This window comes from Tasmannia lanceolata, unplaced genomic scaffold (genome assembly GCF_043159265.1).
Source record: "Tasmannia lanceolata isolate RefF3 unplaced genomic scaffold, GAP_Taslan_0.1 ptg000013l, whole genome shotgun sequence".
Lineage (NCBI taxonomy): Eukaryota > Viridiplantae > Streptophyta > Magnoliopsida > Canellales > Winteraceae > Tasmannia > Tasmannia lanceolata.
In genome coordinates this window covers 45043169-45067621 of record NW_027518690.1, presented here as the reverse complement: position 1 = coordinate 45067621, position 24453 = coordinate 45043169, and the positions used below count along the sequence as shown (strand labels likewise).

Sequence of the window (24453 nt, the reverse complement as noted above, 5' to 3'; positions counted from 1 at the left end):
CTGGAAGCTTGGTACTCAAACACTTAGGAAATATTTGAAGGTGGTTTCCACTGCGGGCGTCCTGGCTGGAACTGATCTCCAAGCCACTAGGATGAGCCGGAGTGCACCACTGCTGCTCGTCGTCCTAAGTCTGCGAGAACCGAGCTGGAAGCTTGGTACTCAAACACTTAGGAAATATTTGAAGGTTGTTTCCACTGCGGGCGTCCTGGCTGGAACTGATCTCCAAGCCACTAGGATGAGCCGGAGTGCACCACTGCTGCTCGTCGTCCTAAGTCTGCGAGAACCGAGCTGGAAGCTTGGTACTCAAACACTTAGGAAATATTTGAAGGTGGTTTCCACTGCGGGCGTCCCGGCTGGAACTGATCTCCAAGCCACTAGGATGAGCCGGAGTGCACCACTGCTGTTATATACTGATGTCTACATAAGTTACTCAAAGAAGGACACTTGTTCGGGAAACTTATTTTATTCATTCCAGAACTTGGATGATTACAGTAGTTCTTTACAAGCCTATGAAGGCAAACAAAATTACTGATAGTAGATCCGGAGATTTCTAGAATTCCAGGCGTGTGGTAGCATCTGTTCGTCGAGGGACTCTAACCGATAGCTTCCTGGGCGGATGACTTCTTTTATTCGGTACGGTCCTTCCCAGGTCGGGGAGAGCTTGCCCACGCTTCTTGGCTGGGAAACGGAGGCTTTCCTCAGGACTAGGTGGCCGGCACGGAATTCTCTTGGTCGGATCTTGACGTCATGATATCTGGATACTTTCTGCTTATAGGCCGCCGACCTGATCTGAGATTCCTCACGGACTTCTTCAAGCAAGTCAAGGTTGGCACGGAGTCCGTCCCCGTTGAGCTGCTCACTGAAATGGACGATCCTTGGGGAGGGGACGCCGATGTCAACCGGGATCACTGCTTCTGTTCCGAATGAGAGATTGAAGGGCGACTCGCCTGTGGCCGTACGCGGAGTAGTCCGATACGCCCAGAGCACATGATACAGTTCGTCTGCCCAACGCCCGGCCTTGCCATCCAGTCTCTTCTTTATCCCCTGCAAGAGGGTCCTGTTCGTCACCTCTGTTTGCCCATTCGTCTGAGGATGTGCCACAGACGTGAATCTCTGCTCTATGTGCAGGTCAGAACAAAACTTTCGGAAGTTCCTCGAGTCGAACTGCTTGCCATTGTCCGTTATGAGGACCCGGGGGATTCCGAACCTGCACACCACTGATTTCCAGAAGAAGTTCTGTACATTCTGCTCTGTGATCTTGGCCAGAGGCTCTGCTTCTACCCACTTGGTGAAATAATCAATAGCGACAACGACGAACTCACGGCCTCCCGAGGCCGGCGGAAAGGGGCCCAGGATATCCATTCCCCATACTGCGAAGGGAAGAGGACTGATGATCGGGGCCATCGGAACGGGTGGCCGGTGGACGGTCGGAGAGAACTTCTGGCACTTCTCACACTTTTTTACAAGGCTCAGCGCGTCCTTCCTCAATGTAGGCCAGTACAGACCTCTCAGGAGGATTTTAATGGCGAGGGCCTTGCCCCCGAGGTGCTCTCCGCAGATTCCTTCATGGGTTTCCTGCAGGGCTAACAAGGCATCACTGGGGCGAAGACACTTCAGATACGGGAGGGTATACGACCTCTTGTATAGAGTCTCGCCATCCAGTGAAAACCTCGCTGCCCTCTGCGTGACCTTACGGGCCTCCTTTCTCTCTCCAGGGAGCTCTCCGCTGCGTAGATACCTGATTATCTCATCCATCCAGCACGGCTCATCGTCAATCTGCATCACCACGACGGACTGGGCGTCGATACTGGACCTCTTCAGAAACTCCATGCGAATTTCTCTGAGGGCGGTGTAACCTGAGGCTGCAAGCTTTGATAGCACATCTGCCTTTACATTCTCTGCTCGGGGGATTCTGACGACCTCAAAGCTCTTGAAATGAACGGCCAGACTGCGAACCCTCCCCAGGTACTTGATCATTCGCTCTTCACGGGCTTCGTATACTCCCTGGATCTGACAGACGACCAGCTGTGAATCGCAGTACGCCCTCAACCTCTGAGCACGGGTCTGCACAGCGAGATTCATCCCGGCTATGAGCGCTTCATATTCTGCTTCATTGTTGGACGCACGGAAACCAAACCTCAGGGCGTAGTTCAGGACGAAGTCCTCTGGTCCAGTGAGGACTAGTCCTGCACCACACCCTGTCTTGTTCGATGACCCGTCCACATACACTTCCCAGAGCGGCTCTTCATCAAAAACTGGGTGCGCGATGACGGACTCAGTTCCGGGGGGCGGTGATGCTCTGAAAACGACTCGAGGCTCCGGTACAGCCGGCTCTGCCTCTGGAGATGGAACTGCTACCAGCCCGGGGTCTGGGTCCGGAACTGTGCACTCGGCTATGAAGTCAGCGAGAATCTGAGCTTTGATCGCCGGCCTGGGTAGATACTTGATATCAAACTCACTGAGCTCCACGGCCCACTTGACAAGTCGGCCCGAAGTGTCTGGCCGGTGGAGAATCTGTCTGAGAGGCTGCCCTGTCAAGACCTTGATTGTGTGCGCCTGGAAGTACGGCCTTAGCTTCCGGGCCGCCATGATAAGGGCGCACACGAGCTTTTCTACTCGCTGATATCTGGTCTCTACATCGTGGAGGACCTTGCTCACATAGTAGATCGGCCTTTGCTGGTTAGACTCTTCTTTGATCAGTACTGCTGCAACTGCCAAGGGTCCCGCTGAGAGGTACAGAATCAGCTCTTCTCCTGGCTCCGGTGCAAAGTGTCTCCGCTTATGCTTTACGGGCTTGCAGGTCTGATCGACACCGAGCTCGTGGGTGCTAATCGACGGGTCAATGCCGGGCATGTCTGAAGGAGTCCAGGCAAAAACATCTGCATTGGCCCTGAGGAACTGAGCGAGATCCTGCTGCGCGGCCTCTGGCAGGGCAGAGCCGATCTGGACAACCCTCTGTTCGTCATCGATGTTCAATTGAATAGAGATGAGGTCCTCTGCGGGCTCGTTGACTGTGACCTGCGCTTCGTCTCTCAGATCGTACAGCTCGATTGGAAGAGACTCAGACGCATTCTTGCCTCTCAGCGCTGCCGCATAGCATTGTCTTGATTGAGGCTGATCCCCTCTGACTTCACCTACGCCTCCTGGCGTAATGAACTTCATCTTCTGATGATAGGCGGAGGGAATAGCTCGAAGGAGGTTCTGGCCAGGGCGTCCTAGAATGGCATTGTAGGCCGACTTGGCCTTAACCACCAGGAAGGTCACCATTGCGAAGGACTGGCGGGGCGGCTCCCCGATAAGAACTGGAAGCTCAATCTGCCCTTCGACCTTGACAACTTCTCCTGAGAACCCGAACAGATCTGAGTTGGCCGGTTTCAGACGGTCAGCTCCGATCATCATCTGTTCGAAGGCGTGATAGTAGAGGATGTCGGCGGAGCTCCCGTTGTCGACCAGGATCTTCTTCATTTCCCAGTTCGCCACTAGCATTGTGACGACCAGGGCATCATCATGCGGGAGGATCAGACCGTCAAGATCTGCCTCCGAAAAGGATATCTCATTTTCTGGCTCGGCCCTCTTGCTGCAGGTATGGACGGCGTTGACCTGCCGGGCATAGGTTCTGCGGGCCGATGAAGAGGTCCCCCCTCCCGCGGTCGGCCCTCCTGAAATGGTACCAATAACACCATGAGGTTGAAGTTGAGGTTGAGGTACCTGAGGAGGGAGAACGGCCGGGGCAGGAGCCTGGATGCGGTCGCCCAGGGGTTGGGCGTCTCGAGGGCTTCTGTCTCTGGGCCTCGAGTTGTCCTGGCGCTCCCTTCTGTTGTCATTATTTTTTAAGTACCTCCCAAGGTACCCTCTGCTTATCAGCTGCTCGATCTCCTCCTTGAGATGAATGCAGGCGTTGGTGTCGTGGCCGTGGCGGCTCTTATGGAACCGGCAATACCTGGACATGTCTTGGGTGCCTGCCTCTGGCGTCTGCTTCTTCGGCCACCGGATGAAGTCTTCTTTCCGAATGGCTGCCAAAATTTGAGCCCTAGATGCGGTGAGCGGCGTGTAGCGCTCCCTCGTCGGGGGGCTCCTCTCCTTTCGAGGCCGGGGGGAGCTCCTTTCCTTCCGGGACGGACTGCTCTCCTTCCTCTGGGGCCTGTCATCCCTACGCTGCTTGATGGGGTTCTTTTCCTCTGGTCTTCTCTTGCTGACGGAATCCAGGGCAGCGAGAGTCTCCTCGACGGAGATGTACTCCTCCGCCCCGGTCATCAGATCTGCCAAGGACTGCGGATTGCGCCGGGCGACTGCTCTTCGGAAGTCAGTGGACCGGGCTCCGGCCAGAAGAGCATTCGTTGCCGCGGAGGGATCCAGGTTGGGTACCTGAAGGGCCTCCCTGTTAAACCGGCCAACGAACGCTTTTAAGGCCTCACCGTCTTCCTGCCTCAGGGCCATCAGCGAAGCCGTCGTCTTTCGAGGCCTTCTGCTGCTCATAAAATGCCGGGCCAGGTCGTCCCCGAAGTCGTCGAAATTGTCAACAGACTTGGGCTTCAGCCGTGAGTACCAGTCTCTCGCGGCTCCAGTTAATGTGGTGGGGAGTGCCCTGCAAAGGAACCCGTCCGACGCCCCGTGGAGAAGCATCGTCGTCCTGAAGGTCTGCAGATGATCCACGGGATCGGTGGTCCCATCATACTGCGGGATCTGCGGCATCTTGAAGCCCAAGGGGACTGCCGCACCGAGTACCCTGTCTGTGAAAGGGGGATTGCTACTGAAGATCCTTGAAGCAGGGCGGCCATGATCTCTAGCCAGCTCCTCGATTCTATTATCGATCTTCTGGATTCTCAGTAACATCGGATCATCCCTCTGTTCGGCCAGACGGGCAGGTCTACTCCTTACGGCTGATGGGCTCCTTGCGGATCCGGACTGGCTGAGGGGACTCCTTCGCCGGTGTCGCGATCCCTCTCCGTGCATAGGGTCTCTCTTGCTGCCACGTTTCTGCACGGAGGGAGATCGTGACCGGTAATGCTGACGAGGCTCAGGGCGCACGTTCCTGTCCCGCGAGCGGTGGTCTCTTCTTGTGGAGTGACGAGTTTGGTCGCGGGGTGGAGACGCGCGTTCTCTGCGGGAGCTTTCTCCCCTCTGAACGGGTCGAGAAACCTCGACGGGGTGCTGCTGGAGTGCGGGAGCCGCATTCCTGAACTGCGCAACTACAGCGGTCATTTCCTGAAAAAGGGCCCGCATCTCCCTCGGGGTCGGGGTGGGGTCTGAACGGTCCGAGTGGGGCGAAGTCCGCTCCACGGCCGCCCCGACCTCCACCTGCGAGGCCAGCCGCTCACTTCGTCCTTCCCGGGGGGCTGTAGCCCGGGTAGCCCGAGAAGTCGGAGGTGCTCGCTTGCCGGTCTGTCCTACCATTTTTATCTGGGTGAGATTTCGAACAGCTTTTTGTTGCGTGGTCCCACGGATGGCGCCAAATCTGTTAGGCCTAAAATCGGTAACAGGTTATGGTAGGGCTGGGTGGTCCGAACTAACGAGCCACGACTGAGGGGCTGGTTGAGTCCTGCGCTGCACAAGAGTACAGACAAGAAAGAAAAGGGTCAGAGGACCAACCCGGAGTGATACTCCGGACGGGCGCTTCGACACTCAAGTCAGTATGAGCAGGAGTGCAGAGCAATGTCAGAGCAAAAAGCTTAGAGTTTTGGTTCTCAGTTTTTCAGGACCCTCACCTTAGCACAAGTGAAGGCTATTTATAGTGATTCTGAGCCACCTGTCTAGGACAGGCTATTTATATACATCTATATTGCATTCATATGAGGACGAACATGTGTTGCTTACACATGTGAAGCTTAGAGTTAGGAGCCTTGTCCCATTTGTAGACTAGGGTAGTTCACCTCATGTGGCTACAAATGCGGTCCTGGTACACTCACTTGTCTGTCATGAGTCGAGACTTCCTTGACTCCGCTAGATTAGACTAGGGTTGGTGCCCCTGGTTAGGGTATATATGTATGTACATATATTTATTACTAGATTAGGGTTTACTTCCTAGTTAAGTTTTCCTTCATAATCTAATCAATTATTCCTCTCTCTCCATTCTATGGATTATCATCAGATGCTTGGCTCTTTTAGTCATGATCTATCTCCCATGTGCTTGATCATTTGATTGATCCTGATCAGATGTACTCCGCATGTCGATTATGAGTCTATCTTGCCATTATCATTACCGGAGTGTGTTCTTGCTGAGAGCCCTGCTTTATCTTGACCATGACGGCATACTCTTCATATTTAGTTGCTGAGACCCTCCTAGTATAGCCGTCATGCTGCCGATTTTTTTAGAACCCTTCAGCATAATCATTATCCTTTTGGGTTCGTTGACAAAACTTGTGCTTACCTTACCACATCTCCTGGTATAGCCGTTATGCTGCCGAATTTTTTCCAAATACCTTGAGTGTGGTCATCATCCTTTTTGGCTTGTTGACAAACCATGTACTTGTCGTACCACCTCTTCATGTACAGTTGTTATGTTGTCGGATTTTTATCCAAGGGGAAGGATGTGTTTGTGCTACCTTTTGCTTCAACTTGCACATTACATTGTCATGCGATTAATTCTCATTGAGCCTAGTGTTTATGGTGTCCATGACAGGAGTCTTAGTCACTCGTCTACCATCAACCCCAAAAAAGCTTTCATCTCTAAACTTTCCTGGTCTAGCCAGTCTGCTGTACCTATTTCCTCTCACCTTGCCCAGATGGTTGAGTCTACTGAGAGTCTCGTCCTGACCAAAATGAGGGAAATGATGATGAAATTCAGGACCTGATAGACGGGGATCCCCTCACTCTTCTCGAACTCAAATGCTTCCGAGAACTCTGCACCTAACTATGTTGCACCTTTTCCACCCACCAGGGGAACCATTCAACTCATTCAACCCTTCATGGATCTTACCACCTTTACCTATACCACCCTGGGGCTGGGAAGTAGATTGATTGCAGAAGGAAAATGAAAGATGTCAGAGCTGGAGCTCCTTGAAAACATCATGCCAGAGAAAGCCTCACCATTATCAGGTGTTGAAAATCAGTTTGAGCCAGGTCTACAGAAACCAAAGAGGCCTCCCCTTCCGAGATTCCTATTCCAGGGTCGAACTCCATAGTCATCACCATTGTGGAGGAAGGCGATGTCCATGAACTTCCAGCGCTAGTCTATTGTCTCAAAAGAAAAAAAAAAAACCAAGTCTCACATCTTTGAAATTCGTTCTTTGTCGGCTGCATACCATCTCTCTTGTCAAAGTGGGTATGTCTAAATAATTGTGTCAATGTCAAGTCCGAGTGTGTTGTGTCCGTTGATCTTTCTTACTGTGAGTCAGTGTCCAGTCCTCTGTTGAGTTTGGTGTAGAGCCCATCGTGGCGTGTCAAATATCATTGATGTACTTGAAATCTTCTATGAATTGAACATATGATTCCAGTGTTGTCAATATTCTTGTGTATTCGCTCTTGGATCTAATGTTAATAAACAAACTAAGACACCCTCCTCGGAAGAGGATGCAGACGAAATTCCCCTCGAGATCTGAAAGATGGTCAAACGAGAGGAAGAGCGTCGAGCAAGGCCACTTGAAGACAAAATCGAAACTGTCGATGGGGGTATCAAAATCTGAAACTCGGAGAATACGGATTGGCAAAATTTTATCTCCCAAAGAGTGCGAAGAATCGATAAGCCTACTAAGAGGGTTCAAAGTATTCTGCTTGGCCTTACGAGTATAAATCGGGAGCATGCCCTTAGTGCTAGTCAATGAAAGACTCCCTCAGCTTTAAACATCAGGTCGAAAAAGCAAATTTTTCAAGGACGAATACAAGACATCAAGTGAAGATGATCAAAAGAATTAGAGAAGACTTTCAGACAACAAAGTCATAATCATAAGAACATGAACCCCAAAAAGAATACTTGGGCTATACATTACGATGGAATTCTAAGTCAAAGTAATCTGTTACTGTGTGAGGGTTCCACATAACAAATTTCCGTCGCTTGTTACTGCGTGAGGGTCCGCATAACAACGCTTTCCCCTTTGATTAGTGCGTGAGGGTCCGCCTAATTAAAATTCCATCTTTTGTTACTGTGTGAGGGTTCCACATAACAAATTTCCGTCGCTTGTTACTGCGTGAGGGTCCGCATAACAACGCTTTCCCCTTTGATTAGTGCGTGAGGGTCCGCCTAATTAAAATTCCACCTTTTGTTACTGTGTGAGGGTTCCACATAACAAATTTCCGTCGCTTGTTACTGCGTGAGGGTCCGCATAACAACGCTTTCCCCTTTGATTAGTGCGTGAGGGTCCGCCTAATTAAAATTCCGCCTTTTGTTACTGTGTGAGGGTTCCACATAACAAATTTCCGTCGCTTGTTACTGCGTGAGTGTCCGCATAACAACGCTTTCCCCTTTGATTAGTGCGTGAGGGTCCGCCTAATTAAAATTCCACCTTTTGTTACTGTGTGAGGGTTCCACATAACAAATTTCCGTCGCTTGTTACTGCGTGAGGGTCCGCATAACAACGCTTTCCCCTTTGATTAGTGCGTGAGGGTCCGCCTAATTAAAATTCAACCTTTTGTTACTGTGTGAGGGTTCCACATAACAAATTTCGTCGTTTGTTACTGCGTGGGGGTCCGCATAACAACGCTTTCCCTTTTGATTAGTGCGTGAGGGTTCCGCCTAATTAAGATGTCACCTTTTGTTACTGTGTGAGGGTTCCACATAACAAATTTCCATTGCTGGTTACTGCGTGAGGGTTCCGCATAACATAGTTTCCCCCATTGATTAGTGCGTGAGGGTTCCGCCTAATTAAAATTCCATCTTTTGTTACTGTGTGAGGGTTCCACATAACAAATTTCTGTCGCTTGTTACTGCGCGAGGGTCCGCATAACAACGCTTTCCTCTTTGATTAGTGCGTGAGAGTTCCGCCTAATTAAAATTCCACCTTTTGTTACTGCGTGATGGTTCCGCATAACATAACTTGCCATTTTGATTAGTGCGTGAGGGTTCCGCCTAATTAAAAATTTCCATTGCTTGTTACTGCGTGAGGGTTCCGCATAATAACGTTGTCCCCATTGATTAGTGCGTGAGGGTTCCGCCTAATTGTTCTAATCTCATTTTCAGTGCGTGTGGGTTCAGCCTGTTTCTCTAAAATCCCGTTTTTCAGTGCGTGTTGGTTCCGCCTGATTATTCAAAGTCCAAATTGTCATTCAATCAAAATTCAATCCCTTTTATATCTTTTCATTTCAAATCTCGGGCCGGTCAAAATGTGTTGTCTCTTTAACTTTGACAGTCGCGCGACGAGCACGCTCTGCCAAAGAGGGGCATCTGTAGACACCCCATTTTGACAGGGCCCTAAACCCGCGTATTCGAATGAAATCCCGAGGTCAGGCGGAAAATAAATGGAATTAATTAGAGCAAAAGAGAATGTGGGGCCCGCTTGTGTAGGGCCCGCTGATGTGGGACCCGCTTGTGTGAGATCCGCTTATATTCAAATTTCTTTCAATTATTTTTTTTTTTTTAATTTAAAAGGACATGAATGGCATCCGATGCCATTTGTGATGATGGTTTTTGATTTTTTTTGAAAAATCAAGAGAAAATTAAGAAGTTAGGGGGGACAAGAGGGGGACAAACAAAGATGATGATGACTCTCCTCATGATGGGTCTCCCCACTCAAGAGGAGAGCTTGATCTCTCGCACAGGAAAACAGAGAAGAAACCGAGAGGGAGAACCGGAACCAGGGAGAGAAAAAAAAAGAAAAGAGGAAAAACCAGAAAAAAAAAGGGGAGGAACCAGAGAGAAAAAAAAAGAAGAAAACCAGAGGGAGAGAGAGAGAGGGAGATCTGTAGAGAGAGAGAGAGAGGGAGAGAGAGAGAGAGATCTGCAGAGAGAGAGAGTCTTCTCCTCCGGCAACCCAACCAGATTCCGGCCACCTTCTCCGGCATCCTCCCAACCAACCACAGGAGCTCCACCGGCATCCGCATCTCCTCCACCCCACCTCCAGTGGGCCCCACATCAGTGGGTCCCACATCAGCGGGCCCCACACAAGCACACCGATTCTGTCAATACCTTCCTAGATCTCTTGTTCCTCCTATAGCTGGCGTAAGTTCATTTTTTTTATTTTATAAATTATTCATTCTTTGCACTGCACGGGTCCCACAGCGGGTCCCACACACAGCGGGTCCCACAGCGGGTCCCACAGTGGGTTCCACACACAGCGGGTCCCACAGTGGGTCCCACATCAGCATGTCCCACAACAGCATGTCCCACAACAGCGGGTCCCACAGCGGGTCCCACATCAGCGGGTCCCACATCAGTGGGTCCCACATCCGTGGGTCCCACAAGCGGGTCCCACATCAGCGGGCCCTAGTAGCGGGACCCAATGCCAGCGGGCCCTAGTAGCGGGACCCAATGCCAGCAGGCCCCACACAAGCATGTGGCAGTCACCTCATTTTTCTTTTTATATATATGTCAGCCCCCTCAAAAAAAAAATAACAAAAACATTTCAAAATACTTGAAAACAACAAAAATATTTCAAAATACTTGAAAACAACAAAAACATTTCAAAAACACTTGAAAACAACAAAAACATTCCAAAAACACTTGAAAACAACAAAAACATTCCAAAAACACTTCAAAATCCAAAAACATCAAAAATTCAAAAACACTCAAAAGCGTTTTTCGAAAAGCTGTTCCGAACTACGTTGGCTTGATCCCTTTCAACAGGGTACGTAGTGCAGCTTGGGATCCACATCCCAGGTCCAGTCAAACTTTTCAATAAAATCATTTAAATCCTTCAAAAAATCATTTCAGTATCAAAAAATATCCTTCAAGCTTTTCTCAAAAATACAAAAAACCAAAATGGGCAAGGATGGTGATTGCCAGGTCACTCGGAGCCTTCTTTTCATTTCATTTCCGATTTTCATCGTGTTTTTCCGGTTTTATCGGTTTTCCGACGTTTTATCGGGTTTTGAGACGGGCGATGACGTAGCGTGGCCCCTTCACAGGGATGGTCCTCGCTGAGCCCAACGATAGGCTATGACGATCGTGAGACCTATCCGATCTTCAGCGGATCAGGATCACTGAGCTCGATTCCTTTGAATCGCTCCCTGAGTCCATCGTATGTCCCATTTTTTTTTTCCTGGCATTCTCGGTCCTCATGTATCGTCGATTTATCGATTCATTTCTTTCCTCGCATCTATTAGTTTATCGTGTGTTTGTCTTTGATTTCTTGTGTGTTTACTTTCACATGCTTAGCTTGTGCGATATTTACTGCTTTTCTGCTTATCATATATGCTTTTACTTGCTTAACTGTAGTTGTGCATGCGGATATTATTGCTTTCCTAGATGTGATGGGATAGGAGTAGATGCGGTGAGCTAGGATTTGGATGTTTATTTTCTTTTGCCCATCCCCGGGTCATGCATGCTTAGATAGACGTTTCTTCGGGGATACTCGTTCCCATTTCACATGATTTTAGCCCAAAACTCTTCAAAATTAATTAATAAATGGCATAAGAGACCAGGTGCTCGCACTTGGGCGAATTGGGGGCGCCTAACCCCTTCCCCATTCGTCATCAGGCACGGACCCTTTATATCTCTGGTTATCTGTTGCGACAGAGCACAGCATGGGATCCAGGGCCCACTTCCTTGGATGGCGACTCTTCTTTATTCGAGGTGCGTCTCGAATCCGGGCTGGTCCCCGAATAGAGAGGTATCTCACTGACATCGCCTCTCATGCTGTGAGGGGCACTCTTTCGAGAGTTCCTTGGCGGAGCTCTCCTTCATTTGTGGAGATCTTAGAGGATCGGCGCGCGGGATCTCGTGTCCCTCGCCCAGCCGCCCTCGGGATCGGGGTCCACAGGTTCTCAGTTTTTCAGGACCCTCACCTTAGCACAAGTGAAGGCTATTTATAGTGATTCTGAGCCACCTGTCTAGGACAGGTGGTAGTTCTGAGCCAGGTGGTGGCCTCTGTATGGACCAGGTTTCATACCTAAGGAGGGCAGGTGGAGGTCCCTGATTGGTCCAGGTGCCACACCTAGTGGGGACAGGTGTTGGCCTTCCAACGGTCCTTGTGAGGGCCACGTGCCAGCAGCTAATTGGATGCTGAGTTCGGACCCCTCAGTGCTGAGTCCGGATTCCTCAGTGCTGAGTCCGGACCCCATCACCAGTCAAACAAAATGAACACCATACAAAATTTTTGGTCTGTTGATCCAACAATGCCTTGCTGTGTATTTTGGGCAACTAAGAAGAATGAAGGTGTAACAAGGAAGCCCATACAACTGGGAACATATGCCCTCCATAGACTGATGGGCAGGCAAAGGAGAAGCATCTTCACATCTTTTCCCCCTTTGAGAGGACCTCTGAAGTGTAGCTTCCTCTTTATCATCACTCATAATACAAAAATGAAACCTTACCAATGAATCATTGAACAACAGGGTCTCCCTCTATCCAAAATACAATGTGCTATTGATTAACCTTCTAATATGTAAATGGCACCAAATGAGGTCTTAAATTCTTTTGATCTCAATTGAACCACATATAAATCTGAACAACATATCTCCATATAGTTAAAGCAGCTAGCCATGTTCTCTTAATCTCAACATCTGTGCTCCAAAAACATCCTAAAGCAGAGAAGAATCATGCTGGATCACTGCCTGACTTAACAACAATAACTATTGCAATAGCCACCCCCTCGAATCAGAGAGATTTACTCCAACTAAACCTCAACAAAATAAAATGTCGAAGAATTGCCGATGAGTCTCCTGCTCCCACACAAATAGATGAAATGAGTCCCTAAAGATGACAGTCCATTTAGCTGGAGCACTTAAGTGTAGGCATTGTTAAGATGGCGAATTCAAAATGACCCATTTGTGTATTATGTCTAAATCTTGCAATTCTTCCTTCTCTTCAAAAGTTGGTGAGATGAAAATCAATTGTTTTCTGTGCCATTTTTCAGAAAGGCAACATTTTATTCTGTGACTTGACTACGTAGTCTCTACCATAAGGGCTTCCTCTTTAGAAGAATGTGGCCAAAATGGTGAAAGTTCCACTACTTTCCCAATGATGATTAGTGTAGGCGACACCAAGTCTACCAATTTAACCTCACCCGCAAGATCCTTCAGTTCTGCAAATACCTGCACCAACGTAACAATCAAGTTCTTGAACAATCAGTATGATGGTTCATAACAAAGAAGATTATGCCAAGGATACTGTCAGGATTCAGGGACTTTAGTAATGGGAAACTAAGTTAAAATGAATGCCTAAAAAAACTATCTGATAGCAATTAGGGATTGAAATAGAGAGAAAACTGCCCAATGATCTTAAACTAAAGGAAAAGCTAGTGAACTGCTCACCGTTCGTTGCTGAGGTGTAGTCCCCCGCTCCACTGCAACAGCTGGAGTATCCAGTGGCAGGCCATGCTGCATCAATTTTGAAGAAAGAGATGGGAGAGTTGAGAGACCCATGTACACAACCAAGGTTGAATCAGGATCGGCTGCATGCTCAGCTACAAACAGAGGATCTGTACCTCCTTTCCTAGAGTGCCCTGTTAGGAATCTAACACTGCAAAAAACACCAGTCAGAGAGTCTGATGAACTTAAATCCTAGTGGAAAATTTTAAACTATGGGTTAGACATCTCCAAAATTGAAGCCTTATCATATATGGTTTGGCTTCGGAGTTACTGAGATTTCTTTGTATGCTATATTTGTTTTTAGTATATAATATGTGAAGCAGCTTCATTAATTTAGCTTAAGAATTGTCACGCTTTCACTTCTTATTGAGCATTCGCAGCCCCAAGGTGTAGTATTGAAAGGGAAGTGATATATCCACCCCCTTTTACTTGGGACAGCCAGCTGCAGTGTATCTGTGACTGCACAGAGACTGATGTACTTAACGCGGGAAGGATTCAAGGGACCTGATTGCCACGTACACTGCAGCTGGCTGTCCCATGCAAAGAAAAGGGGCGCATTTATCATTTCCCTATTGAAAACATGATGTCAGCCCAAACAAGAAAGTAATAGGACACCATTATGCGAGTTCTCTGGTACTGTTGAGGCTAAGGCCAAGGCACTCTTGATATAATTGCGCATTTTTGTTTCCAAATTCGACAGGAACCTTATAGCAGAGAGCGACTCTCAGAATGACGTTAATTGAATGTTCTAGTGTGTGTAAAGGGTCGTGGCGATTGGAGCACACAATATCTTTTTTGAACCTAAAAGTCAACAAGATTGTTAGTCTAATCTATCGAGAGAGAGAGAGAGAGAGAGAGAGAGAGAGAGAGAGAGAGAGAGAGAGAGAGAGGAGGGGTGATTTTTTGTTTAACCATGTATTTAGAAGAGAGAAAGAGGAGGGGTGATTTTTTGTTTAACCATGTATTTAGAAAAGCTAATGAGATCGCTGATTAGCTAGAAGTCTGGTTATACACATGATTTTTTGTTTAACCATGTACTATGAGATTGCTGATTAGCTAGACACACAAATGAAAAAAAAAAAAAGATGACCAAGAAGATAACCTACAGCCCCACAACAAAGCAACACTCTGAGAATAGCTCAGCGAGCAGGAAGCAGAGACATTTGATAAGCCCTTGCGAATTAAAATAGCCAACCAAACTTCTGAATTAAGGAAGTATGCGTAGTAAATGAAAAACAACCATCTGAACACAAGACAGCATAAATGTACAATGTAACTTATGATGCAATTGCTCATTGACAAAAGTGAAGCAGATGACTTGAACAATTTCAAGCAATTTGAAATTGTAAAAACTTCATGAATTTACATAGTCCTAACAGGAAATCAGGTTTATGTCCCACTCACAAGTCACACCCACGACAGCCGTAATTAGAAAAGGATATAGAAAAACCAAGAACAAAGCAAAACAGAAATTCATGGCTCAATGATCCTATGATTTAGGAATTTGTTTCATCCAGAGTAAGAAATGCAGTACTAAATAGTAGAAAGATAGAAAGGACTTCTACAATACTTCAACGATCACATCATCAAGTCTCCAATGATGCTCAATGCAAAATCTCGAGTGAAAATCACATGACAGTATATTATTCGGAAGAAACCAGCGGGAAATGGAGTACCTATTAGCAACACCACGGTGAGTCAAAGGAATTCCCAACTCTGCTGCTACTCCTGAGGCAGCAGTAATTCCTGCACAATTACCATAAGGTGAAATATTATCCATAAGGCACTTCACTTAGAAGAGCATCTAAACACCTATGACAAAAAATATACCTGGAATAACCTTCACCTGAATCCCTTGTTGTTGTAGGAAATCCATCTCCTCCCCACCCCTGCCAAATACCTAAAAAGCCCAAAGATGAAAATTATCTTTCTAACAAAGGCAAAGGCCAAATTGAGCAAAGGTGAAATGGAAGTACCCATCATTACAAATTAAAAAAAAAAAAAAACACTTTCACAAAAAAAATCTTGGAAATGAGGAACATAGAAATGCTATAAAAACATAGCCATTCGGTTACACCCACAGTCTCCCATGCTTATATAAGTCACTTCCATCATCTTTCTTTGATATGTGATTCTCAGGAAATCATTTCAAAAAGCCCGAAACTTTCTTAATTGAGATAGTTTGCAATGTCCCAAAAACAAAAACAATGGCAAAAAATGGAAAAGAATCTTAGTTTCCATAACATTATAAAATATCTCACCAGAGGATCCCCTCCTTTAAGCCTTACAACAGTGGCACCCACTTCGGCGAAGCTCAGAAGCAGCTCATGAATCTCCTCCTGCAAAACCCAAAAATCTAGTCATAAATAAAACAATGAAAAAAAAGGGAACCCAATTAACAAAATCAATTTCTACTGTGAAACATTAGAACAGAAAACGAACCCAATTACAATGAAAACCCCTGACCCAGAAATAACAGCAACAAGAGATTTCTAAACGAAAGACAGAGTCAGAAGCATTAAATAAACCTCCTCCCACAAAAAAATGGTTTTAAATTTTGGCCCGAAATATTTCAATTTCAGCTGCTACCAAAGCGAAATCCACTTGAATTCCCCAAATACAAGATTTTGCCCAAAATTTCAGAATTTCGTTAATGTTTCAGTCGAAATATGCAAAACATACAACTTTTCAGATAAAAAAAACAAAGACAGTTCGACAGAAACCCTGACAAAAATCAACTCCACTCACAGAAAAGTGAATAACCACGAGATTCTTTTAAGATATTAAAAAAGAATAACAAATTAAAAGTAAAATCATTTTGGCCCTGATTTAGTACCAAAATATTTCCTTGATTTTACAAAATTTTGGTCAGAATTAAGTACTGAAACGGAGACGGAAACCGAAATTTAAACCATGCCTACAAACCCCAGAAAACAAAAAATCAAACACTTGGATACCCAATCCAAAAACCCGACCCTTATACTCTTAATCTTAGAACATTCTCACATTCCTAATCTATACCCAAAAAATCTACACCCAAGAAAAGCACAGAAAAATCCAGAAACAAGATCGAAGCCTCACCTGAGTTCGGCTATGATAACCAGCAGTCTTCCCAACATAGAGAAGCCTAGCATCTCCTCTCACCAAATCCAACACATCATTGGAAACCAACCTATCATACAACAACAAATCAGCATTCTCAATCACCCTCACTGCCTTAAGGGTCAATAGCTCTGGATCTCCAGGCCCTGTTCCGACCAAGTAAACATTCCCAGGCCCTCTCTTCCCTCCATTAAAGACTTCATTCTCCCTTTTTAATCTCAAAACTTTGAGTAATTTCTTAAGTTCAGGCAATTGAAGAGCAATATCATTCTCTCTGAGAGAATCAGAGTCAATTTGGGGAGGTGGGTTTTGGTATAACCAGCTGTCTCTTTGATATCTTTCAAAGGAGTTGGTTTCTGTGAAGGGGGAAGAGGGTGTGGAGGATAATGAGTGAGGGTTGAAGTTTAGGGTTTTGAAGTGGGGTGAAGGATAACGGCAAGAATAAGCATAGATAGGGGAAGGAAGACGAGATGTAAGATGCGATTTGGAGGAGGTTTGAGGAAGGAATTGATTAAAGAGGGCCATATCTCTCACATAACATATGATGGTGTTCGATAGGAACTTGTTTCTCAGCTCTTCAAATAGAGAGAGAGAGAGAGAGAGAGAGAGAGAGAGAGAGAGAGAGGCGTGTGTTATTTGGAGAGACTGAAAAGGCAAGAGAGCCTTTTGATGAAGAGAAGGGTCCAAGTTCAATGAATCCAAGGCAAGAGACAAGCTTCTTTTTTTTTTAAATGTAGAGAAGGGTTCCAGTTCAATAGATCGCCGTCTATAAAGGCATTTTGGACCCGTCTCAAGACTAACTCTGACCTAGGGTTGCAGCTTGCAAGTTGAAAGGTTTTAAATTTCGGTTTCTGGGGTAATTTTGGTCCTCACCGAAACCGAAATTCTAGCCGAAATCGGCCGAAATTCGGTAAAGGCGCTCGAACTGTCGTTTTCTGGGCTGAAATTTCGGCTGAAATTATGTAGAGGAATAAAAAATTAATATTTTATCAAAAATTTCGCCGAAGTTTCAACCGAAATTTGGTAAATTTCAGCAATTTCGGTTTCGGAATGTTACTGTTTCGGTCCTCGCCAAAATATGAAATTTCGGTCTAAAATTTTGGATTTTGGATTTTGGCTGAAATTTAAAACCTTGGTTGCAGCTCGAATGCGTAGGGTTTACATAACCCTATCCAATCTATAAAAAACAAGATATTAATAAAAACAATGCTATAGTTTCTCTAGTCAGGCCCGCCCGGGTCAGGTTGGATTTTCCATAACCTCCCAATCCGAGAAATTATCCCAAGTCAGGTCCAGTCTATAGAAAACCAGAAATTCATTAACCTAATCCTATCCAAGATAGTTTCCCGGGTTGGGTTGGGCCAGGTTTGGGCCAGGTTTTTACATCGTCTTAACTGAGCTTCATGCAAATTCAATTGCAACCTTACTTTAGATGTGCATATTGTATTTTGATAGTATGTATTAATTTTTTTATCTCTTGCTAAAACTAGAGATTTACTTATGAAAAATAATAGAGTTTAGCGAAATGACAACCTCTGTTAAACATATTAATAAGTTAGAGATATTTATGGATAATAATGCATACATAACAATTCTTATGAAACCAGTTTTTTTTAACCTTATGAACTCGATTATACCCTTGCACTTTAAGAATTTCAGATTGAAATGTCAAATACCATTTAGAAGGCTAGTATGAGGTTACTTTCATGAATTCCATTGTTGTAAGTAGGGCTGCAACTCGAGCCGGGTTTTACCCGACCCGCATCGACCCGACCCGAAAATAGCCTGGGTTGGGTTCAGGTTTCATGGGTTTCGGGTCGAGCCGGGTTGAGCATTCAAAAGCTGCATGAATCTCGGGTCGAGCCGGGTTTGAAGGGGCCCGACCCGAGTTACATAAGTTATAGTATGTACATTTTTTTCTATTGTTAGTTAAAAGTTAAAAGTGAAAACCCACGCACCCACTGTTATTGTATGTGAGTGTAATTTCTGCTTCTATGAGTTGAATTGATTCAAGTGTTTGATTCAGCATTGTTTGATTGTAATTACAACATTGTTTGATTACAGCATTGTTTGATTCAAGTGTAATGTGAGTGTAATTACATCATTGTTTGATTCAAGTGTAATTTCTACTTCTATGAGTTGAGTTGCCTTGCCAAACGAGAATTCCTTAAAAAATTGCGTCAACGTGAAAAAACACGACCCGAGTTGCAGCCCTAGTTGTAACTTGTAAGCCTGTAACCCATAATGCCATTTGATTTTATCTTTATTCACTTATTTGAGTAGTACTAGTTTAAAGTTTTTGAGTTACTAGAACATTTCATAGTTATGATTTATGAATGTTCCCGATCTCTTTATTCTTAAAGTGTAAATGTTTTGATAGTGTTACATTCTGATTCTCTCACTAAAACTAAAGATCTGCAAGTGAAAATGAGTTCAGTGTTTTGATAACATCTATTCAAGATATTAAGAAATCAGATATATTTGATAATGTAGAAGTAGCATTCCCTCAACCCTAACCTAACCCACCTCTAAATCACGCAACCCTAAGAAATTTAAGGAGAAGGAAAAGTGAGGAAAGCATTGATCAAAAACTCTAAAGTAAAATAGTAAAAGCTTTAGTTTTAAGGGATTTGCTAGCGTCCATCGCAAAAGGCATTTTGTGGATGGTCTGTTGCATGTGAGACCAGCCACGTAGGCTCCCTTTTCAGTAGATTTTGTCTTCATTCACTAGGTGGCTGGTCTCACATGCAACTAAGGGTGTCAATATTGGCTCGGGCTCGGAAGCTCGCTCGAGCTCGGCTCGAATCCTTAACGAGCCGAGCCGAGCCGGCTTGCCAGGCTCGTTAAGCTTAACGAGCCGAGCCCGATTTAGGCCAGGCTCGGGCTCGGCTCGTTAAGAATTTAATATATTTAAATATATATATTATATATTAATATATACACTAAAAGGGTTATCCAGGGAGTGAAAGGGGGAGGCAAAATATGTCACTTCATATTTGGAACCCCATTTGTTATTTGGACCACCCCCCATAGTGTAAAAGAAGTAGTCAAATTACACTAGATAGGGCTGTCCAGAGAAGATGAGGGTTGTGAACTTAATATAACCCGAGCTCGGTAAGGCTCGCGAGCCTGACCGAGCCGAGCCGAGCCCGAGCCGAGCTTTTGAGCTTAACGAGCCGAGCCTGGCCAAGCTCGGCTCGGCTCGTTTACACCCCTACATGCAACACACCATCCGCGAAATGCCTTTTGTGATGGATGATAGCAAATCCCTAGTTTTAAACATCAAATCTGCATTACATGCTTTGAATAAATTAAAATAAAAAAAGAAGAATTTAACAATGTAGGGCACATTTGGCAACTATTAAAAGAAATTCAAGGACTTCCTATTTATCAAGTATTTACCCAGTATGAGAGGAGCAGAGGGGGTTGGTAAGAGAGAGATTGAGGAAACTGAGCGAGGAGAAAATGTGATGGGGCTGAAAAACAAGGAAAAAAAAACCCTCTTGAAAATACATTCTTCTTTATGCCTGTTTTTCATCCTCATTTCTCACTCCCACCCTCTGTGTTCTCTTCACACTAGGTAAACACGGATTCCATTAAAGAAAAAAAAACCCTCTTGAAAATACATTCTTCTTTAAAGAAAAATTGCATGGTTGCCTTTACGTATTTGTGTTAGATTAGGAGGCCTAACATTCCTCATGTAGTTTACAACCGAACTAAGCTATATTTCTCTTTCCTTTTCTTTTGCTCTATGCCTGATTTGTTTGTTACCACGCAATTTTTTTACTATTTCCAACCCAAGAATTGCAATAGAACGGATTCTAAGGATCTGTTCTAATGGAGGTAAATTGGGGGTATAATATTTATGTACCCTCTTTTACCTAGTAAATGGGTTACCCTACCCTGTTCGTTTACATCCAAAAGCCTAAAGTGACTTACCACCAAAACCATAGTATGTACATCGGTGTAATTAATTAGGTAAGTTTGTAAATCCAAAGCAAAGAATGAGAAAAAATTAAAAATCAAAAATCAAAATGATTTTATCTTAGAGACCCTGTTTGGGTTTTGGATTGCAAGAAAGACATTTATGAAGGTAAATTTTTCTTGAGAATTTTTTTTCACTTCCACGATTTTGAGGGAAATGATATAATCATGATTAATTTAGAGGGTTATCATTATAAATTGAAGTTTCGTCTAAATAAAAATTGAATTGGGTTTGTTCAAGTTGTTTTTTTAGAAATGTTCTTCCAATAAAATGACAAAATTACTTTTATCACATACAAAATGAGCAAAACACTCTCGCCCGCCTAATAGAAAATGACCAAAATATCCCTTAGTCATAGATGATGGCCAAAATATAAAATATCGATATTTCATAAAGGGAAATGATTTCAACACAAACATGTTTTGATACAAGACGCTCATGTTTCTTTTCTATCATATTTAAAGAGCTGTAAAAGGGTTTTTACTGTCCCCAAAAAGCACTTACGTGACAATTAAATGCTAAAAGACAAGATACATGAGCGCATGTATCAAAACATAGTTGTGCTGAAATAATTTTCCTTAATAAAACAAATCATGGGCACTTTCTTTTTCGAATTTCCTTGTAGGATGATTAGCTTGATTTTTGGTTCAAAGGTAGACCCAAACAAAGGTCCATCAGATCGCAGAAGACACCTCTTTATTTTGATATTAGCATTTGTTTCTCTATTTTAAACTTCTCAGATTTCCCATTAATAACCTAAAAGCCACACATCTGCTATGAGGAGTTGATCGGATCGACGGCAATACACGTCAGGTTTTTAGCCGCTGGCTCTACCTTGATCAGATGATCATAGCTCCTTCACCTATACGGCCTAATTTAGGGTTCTACCAAGACAAGCTAAACCGTTGATAAAAATTTTATGGCTTTGATATTATCTCAAAAATAAAAATGTCCATAGCCGCATATGACATTAGAAGGGGAATGACTAATTAATTAGAGAATAACATAAAATTAAAAACCAATGAGAAGTACTTATCCCTAGAACACTAGGAGATAGAAGGCCATTACCGGACGTACACCGGTGCATGAACATTTTACTATGTAACTACAAGGGAAACACAACTCAACATATAACCAGAACCTTTCTACCCACTGATAACTTAAGAGATATCTTTTTCGCTTATAGGTGGGGAGAGAAAGAGGCTTGAAAGTGCTTAATCAGACATGAGGTTAGATATTCAATACCAGCTTACCTACAAAAAAATAAAATAGCAATTCCTTGTGGGGTTCGAGATCTTGGCCAATTTGGAGCACAATCGAATTTGTTTGATACCAGAAAAATGATTGATGCATGAATGCAGCTCAAAGGTCTATTTCCATCTTCTTGGAAACTAGAAATAACCCCATTAAACGACCAACATAGTGCATACACAATGAAAATGGCAAACAAACTACATGCCCATAATGCATAGGAGTTTATGCAGGTGAAAAAGATTACTTACATTTTTGGGAGAGAATTATCTTCCACTATGAGCAATAAGTTGAAGCAATTACTACCAATTTCATAACTCAATCCTTATATACTCAAATCATGACGACCCGGAAGGTCAAAGCAAAACCAATTTCACTTCAACATGTTCAAGCACTTAGTCTCTTCTCCTCTCGTAAACAACTAGAAAGATCGACTATATGCGTGTGCATGTCTCTTCATTTTCAACCATCCATCAATGTAATAGGAACATCACCTATTACTTTCGTTCTGCACCAGACTATACAAACCGCCACACTTCTTCCCTTTCATTAGGACTATTGTTAGACTCGTCAGCTATTTTTGAAGAATTTCGCCTGATCTGACATTTGAAAGAGATCATCTTTCCTTATTCTATGTTGAAAACCTATACAAAAGAACAATGAGAATGCCATCCAATATCCAGCACAGCTCACAAATGCCCTCGAGGGCGAGGCATTTATTGTCAAAGCAACATCATCGATATGGTTGCTAACTCTTCAGCAAGAAACTTACAGATACTGCCCACCAAACTTGAAGGCCTAAAATATTTCAATACCTCAGCTCCGTTCCATTTTCCTAAATGAGCGATATAAAATTGGCACTTAATATTTAACCATTTCCTACATGTTCATGAAATTCCTTGAAAAAATGAGCATCCTCTTCGATAAAATCCATAAAGAATGAAAAAAATAATCAGTGAAAACAACAAGTCTTGAAACTCTACCGCCTTCCAAGTCAAACATTCACATATCTATTTCATCAATCTGGAAATCTTCATTTCTCCACGACTACCGACTACCGCTTCCCAAAACAACAAATTTGAATTGTCCCAACTTCGATCTAGTGGATCAGCACTAGCAAGCAAATAAACTAGTTGCTGTACTCAACTTTGAATTCCGGTGACAATTCGAACACTAGCTTATTTAAAGATGAGTTTACAAATTAGTGTTAGTCAGATCGGGAGTTCGACCAAGCATGTGTTGGCTATATAATAGAACCCTATGTATGTTCTAATATAAGCCCAATAAGATAATGGACTGGTGTAGTGGGCCTACATGGGCTAGAGTCCATTAACCAGTCAATAATCCTATTGTATCTCTATATATAGGGGCTGGAGGCAGCAGTCTAGGCATTCCAAACTAGTTACCTAGGGTGTAATGCTTCAAACAATCCTTGCTTGACCTAAAAGCATGCACCTACTTCATTATCAATGGTTAAATCCGTCATCCAAATGATTGCCTTTTCCTAATCAAAGTCAATTTCAATGCAACGAAAATTCATAGGTCTTACGAAAAAAAACTTGGAGCATGATGACCATTGAAGGAAAAGGGCATCTTTCCTTGCTCTGCGTTAAAAACCCATACACGTGAAAAATGAGTTTCATCCAATGTCTAGCGGCTCACAAATGTCCCCTCAGAACAAGGCATTTACTCAGTCAAGCACCATCATCGATTTGGAAGATAACATTTCAGCAAGAATCTTTTATAGATAGCGCCCACCAAACTTATAGACAAAATCTTTCAATTCATCAGTTCTTTAATTTTCTCAAATGAGGGATATCAAATTGGTTGAGATTTCTCTCTGTCCTGTATTTTCAAGAAATTCCTTGAAAAGATCAACATACATACCGTTTGATAAAATCCAACAAGAATGGAAAAAATCCATGGAAATAAGTTTTGATACTCTACCTCCTTCTCAAACATTCACGATACTATTTCATCAATCAGGAACTCTTATCTCCATTTCTGCACAACTACATCTTCCTATCCCAACAACTTCCAACTCATCCTAACTTCGATATAGGGAAGCAGCTATTTCAAGCTAACAAACTAGTTGGGGAGCATTTGGTGTCTCAGTTTTGAGTCGCCCAAACAAGAATCAAACAATTCTTCTCAATAGGAGAGTATCAAGCCTCACAATCAGTAAATCACTTGTTCTAGTAACATATGCTGTGTTATATACATTCTACAGTTATGAAGAAATAGAGGAACTCTATTTCCATAGGCATACCATATTGGTGGGAATGTCAAGAAAATAGAATTATGTAGAGTTGCTTCAAGGCGCGTAATCGCTTTCCTTAAGACAAATTTCACCCTTACCAGTTGTGTGCAAAGGGGATCCGCAAATTTCCTTCAAGATACAAGGAAGCCTTGTAGAAAGATCCTACAAATGACTGATGACGCTTTGCACAAGCGGAATTAAACCCAAAACGCCTTTCAAGAACTTCAAGCCTAAGAGAAATCACTAAAATTGTTTCTGCAGAAAACAGTGTTTAGTGCACTGCTTTTATGAAAACTCAAATTGAAAATAAGAGAGAAAGAGATTGCAAGAGAAAAGGCTACAGCAATAACTGTTTTCCCTATGTTTGAAAAGACAGATTAATTCTCTTTTTATAGAGCATTTGATCTCTTTTCATTGAGAGAAGCATCCCTTCAAGACATCTCGTGGATTAGTTTAA

General features: G+C 43.9%; 2 protein-coding genes across 2 annotated transcripts; both read right to left on the bottom strand.

Moving 5' to 3' along the window:
* Window positions 1-392: 392 nt before the first annotated feature.
* Window positions 393-12290, bottom strand: LOC143890252 (uncharacterized). The gene is made up of 2 exons (XM_077394860.1): window positions 11916-12290; window positions 393-5746 (listed from the first exon to the last, which is right to left on the bottom strand). Exon 2 carries the CDS (start codon window positions 5392-5394, stop codon window positions 526-528), a length of 4869 nt encoding a protein of 1622 aa, XP_077250975.1. The 5' UTR covers window positions 5395-5746; window positions 11916-12290; the 3' UTR covers window positions 393-525.
* A 143-nt stretch (window positions 12291-12433) lies between these two features.
* Window positions 12434-17200, bottom strand: UPM1 (urophorphyrin methylase 1). Its single transcript, XM_077394861.1, has 6 exons — window positions 16480-17200; window positions 15660-15737; window positions 15229-15298; window positions 15075-15144; window positions 13342-13549; window positions 12434-13122 (listed from the first exon to the last, which is right to left on the bottom strand). The coding sequence occupies exons 1-6, from the start codon at window positions 17023-17025 to the stop codon at window positions 12973-12975; spliced, it is 1122 nt and encodes a 373-aa protein (XP_077250976.1). The 5' UTR covers window positions 17026-17200; the 3' UTR covers window positions 12434-12972.
* Between the last annotated feature and the right edge of the window lie 7253 nt (window positions 17201-24453).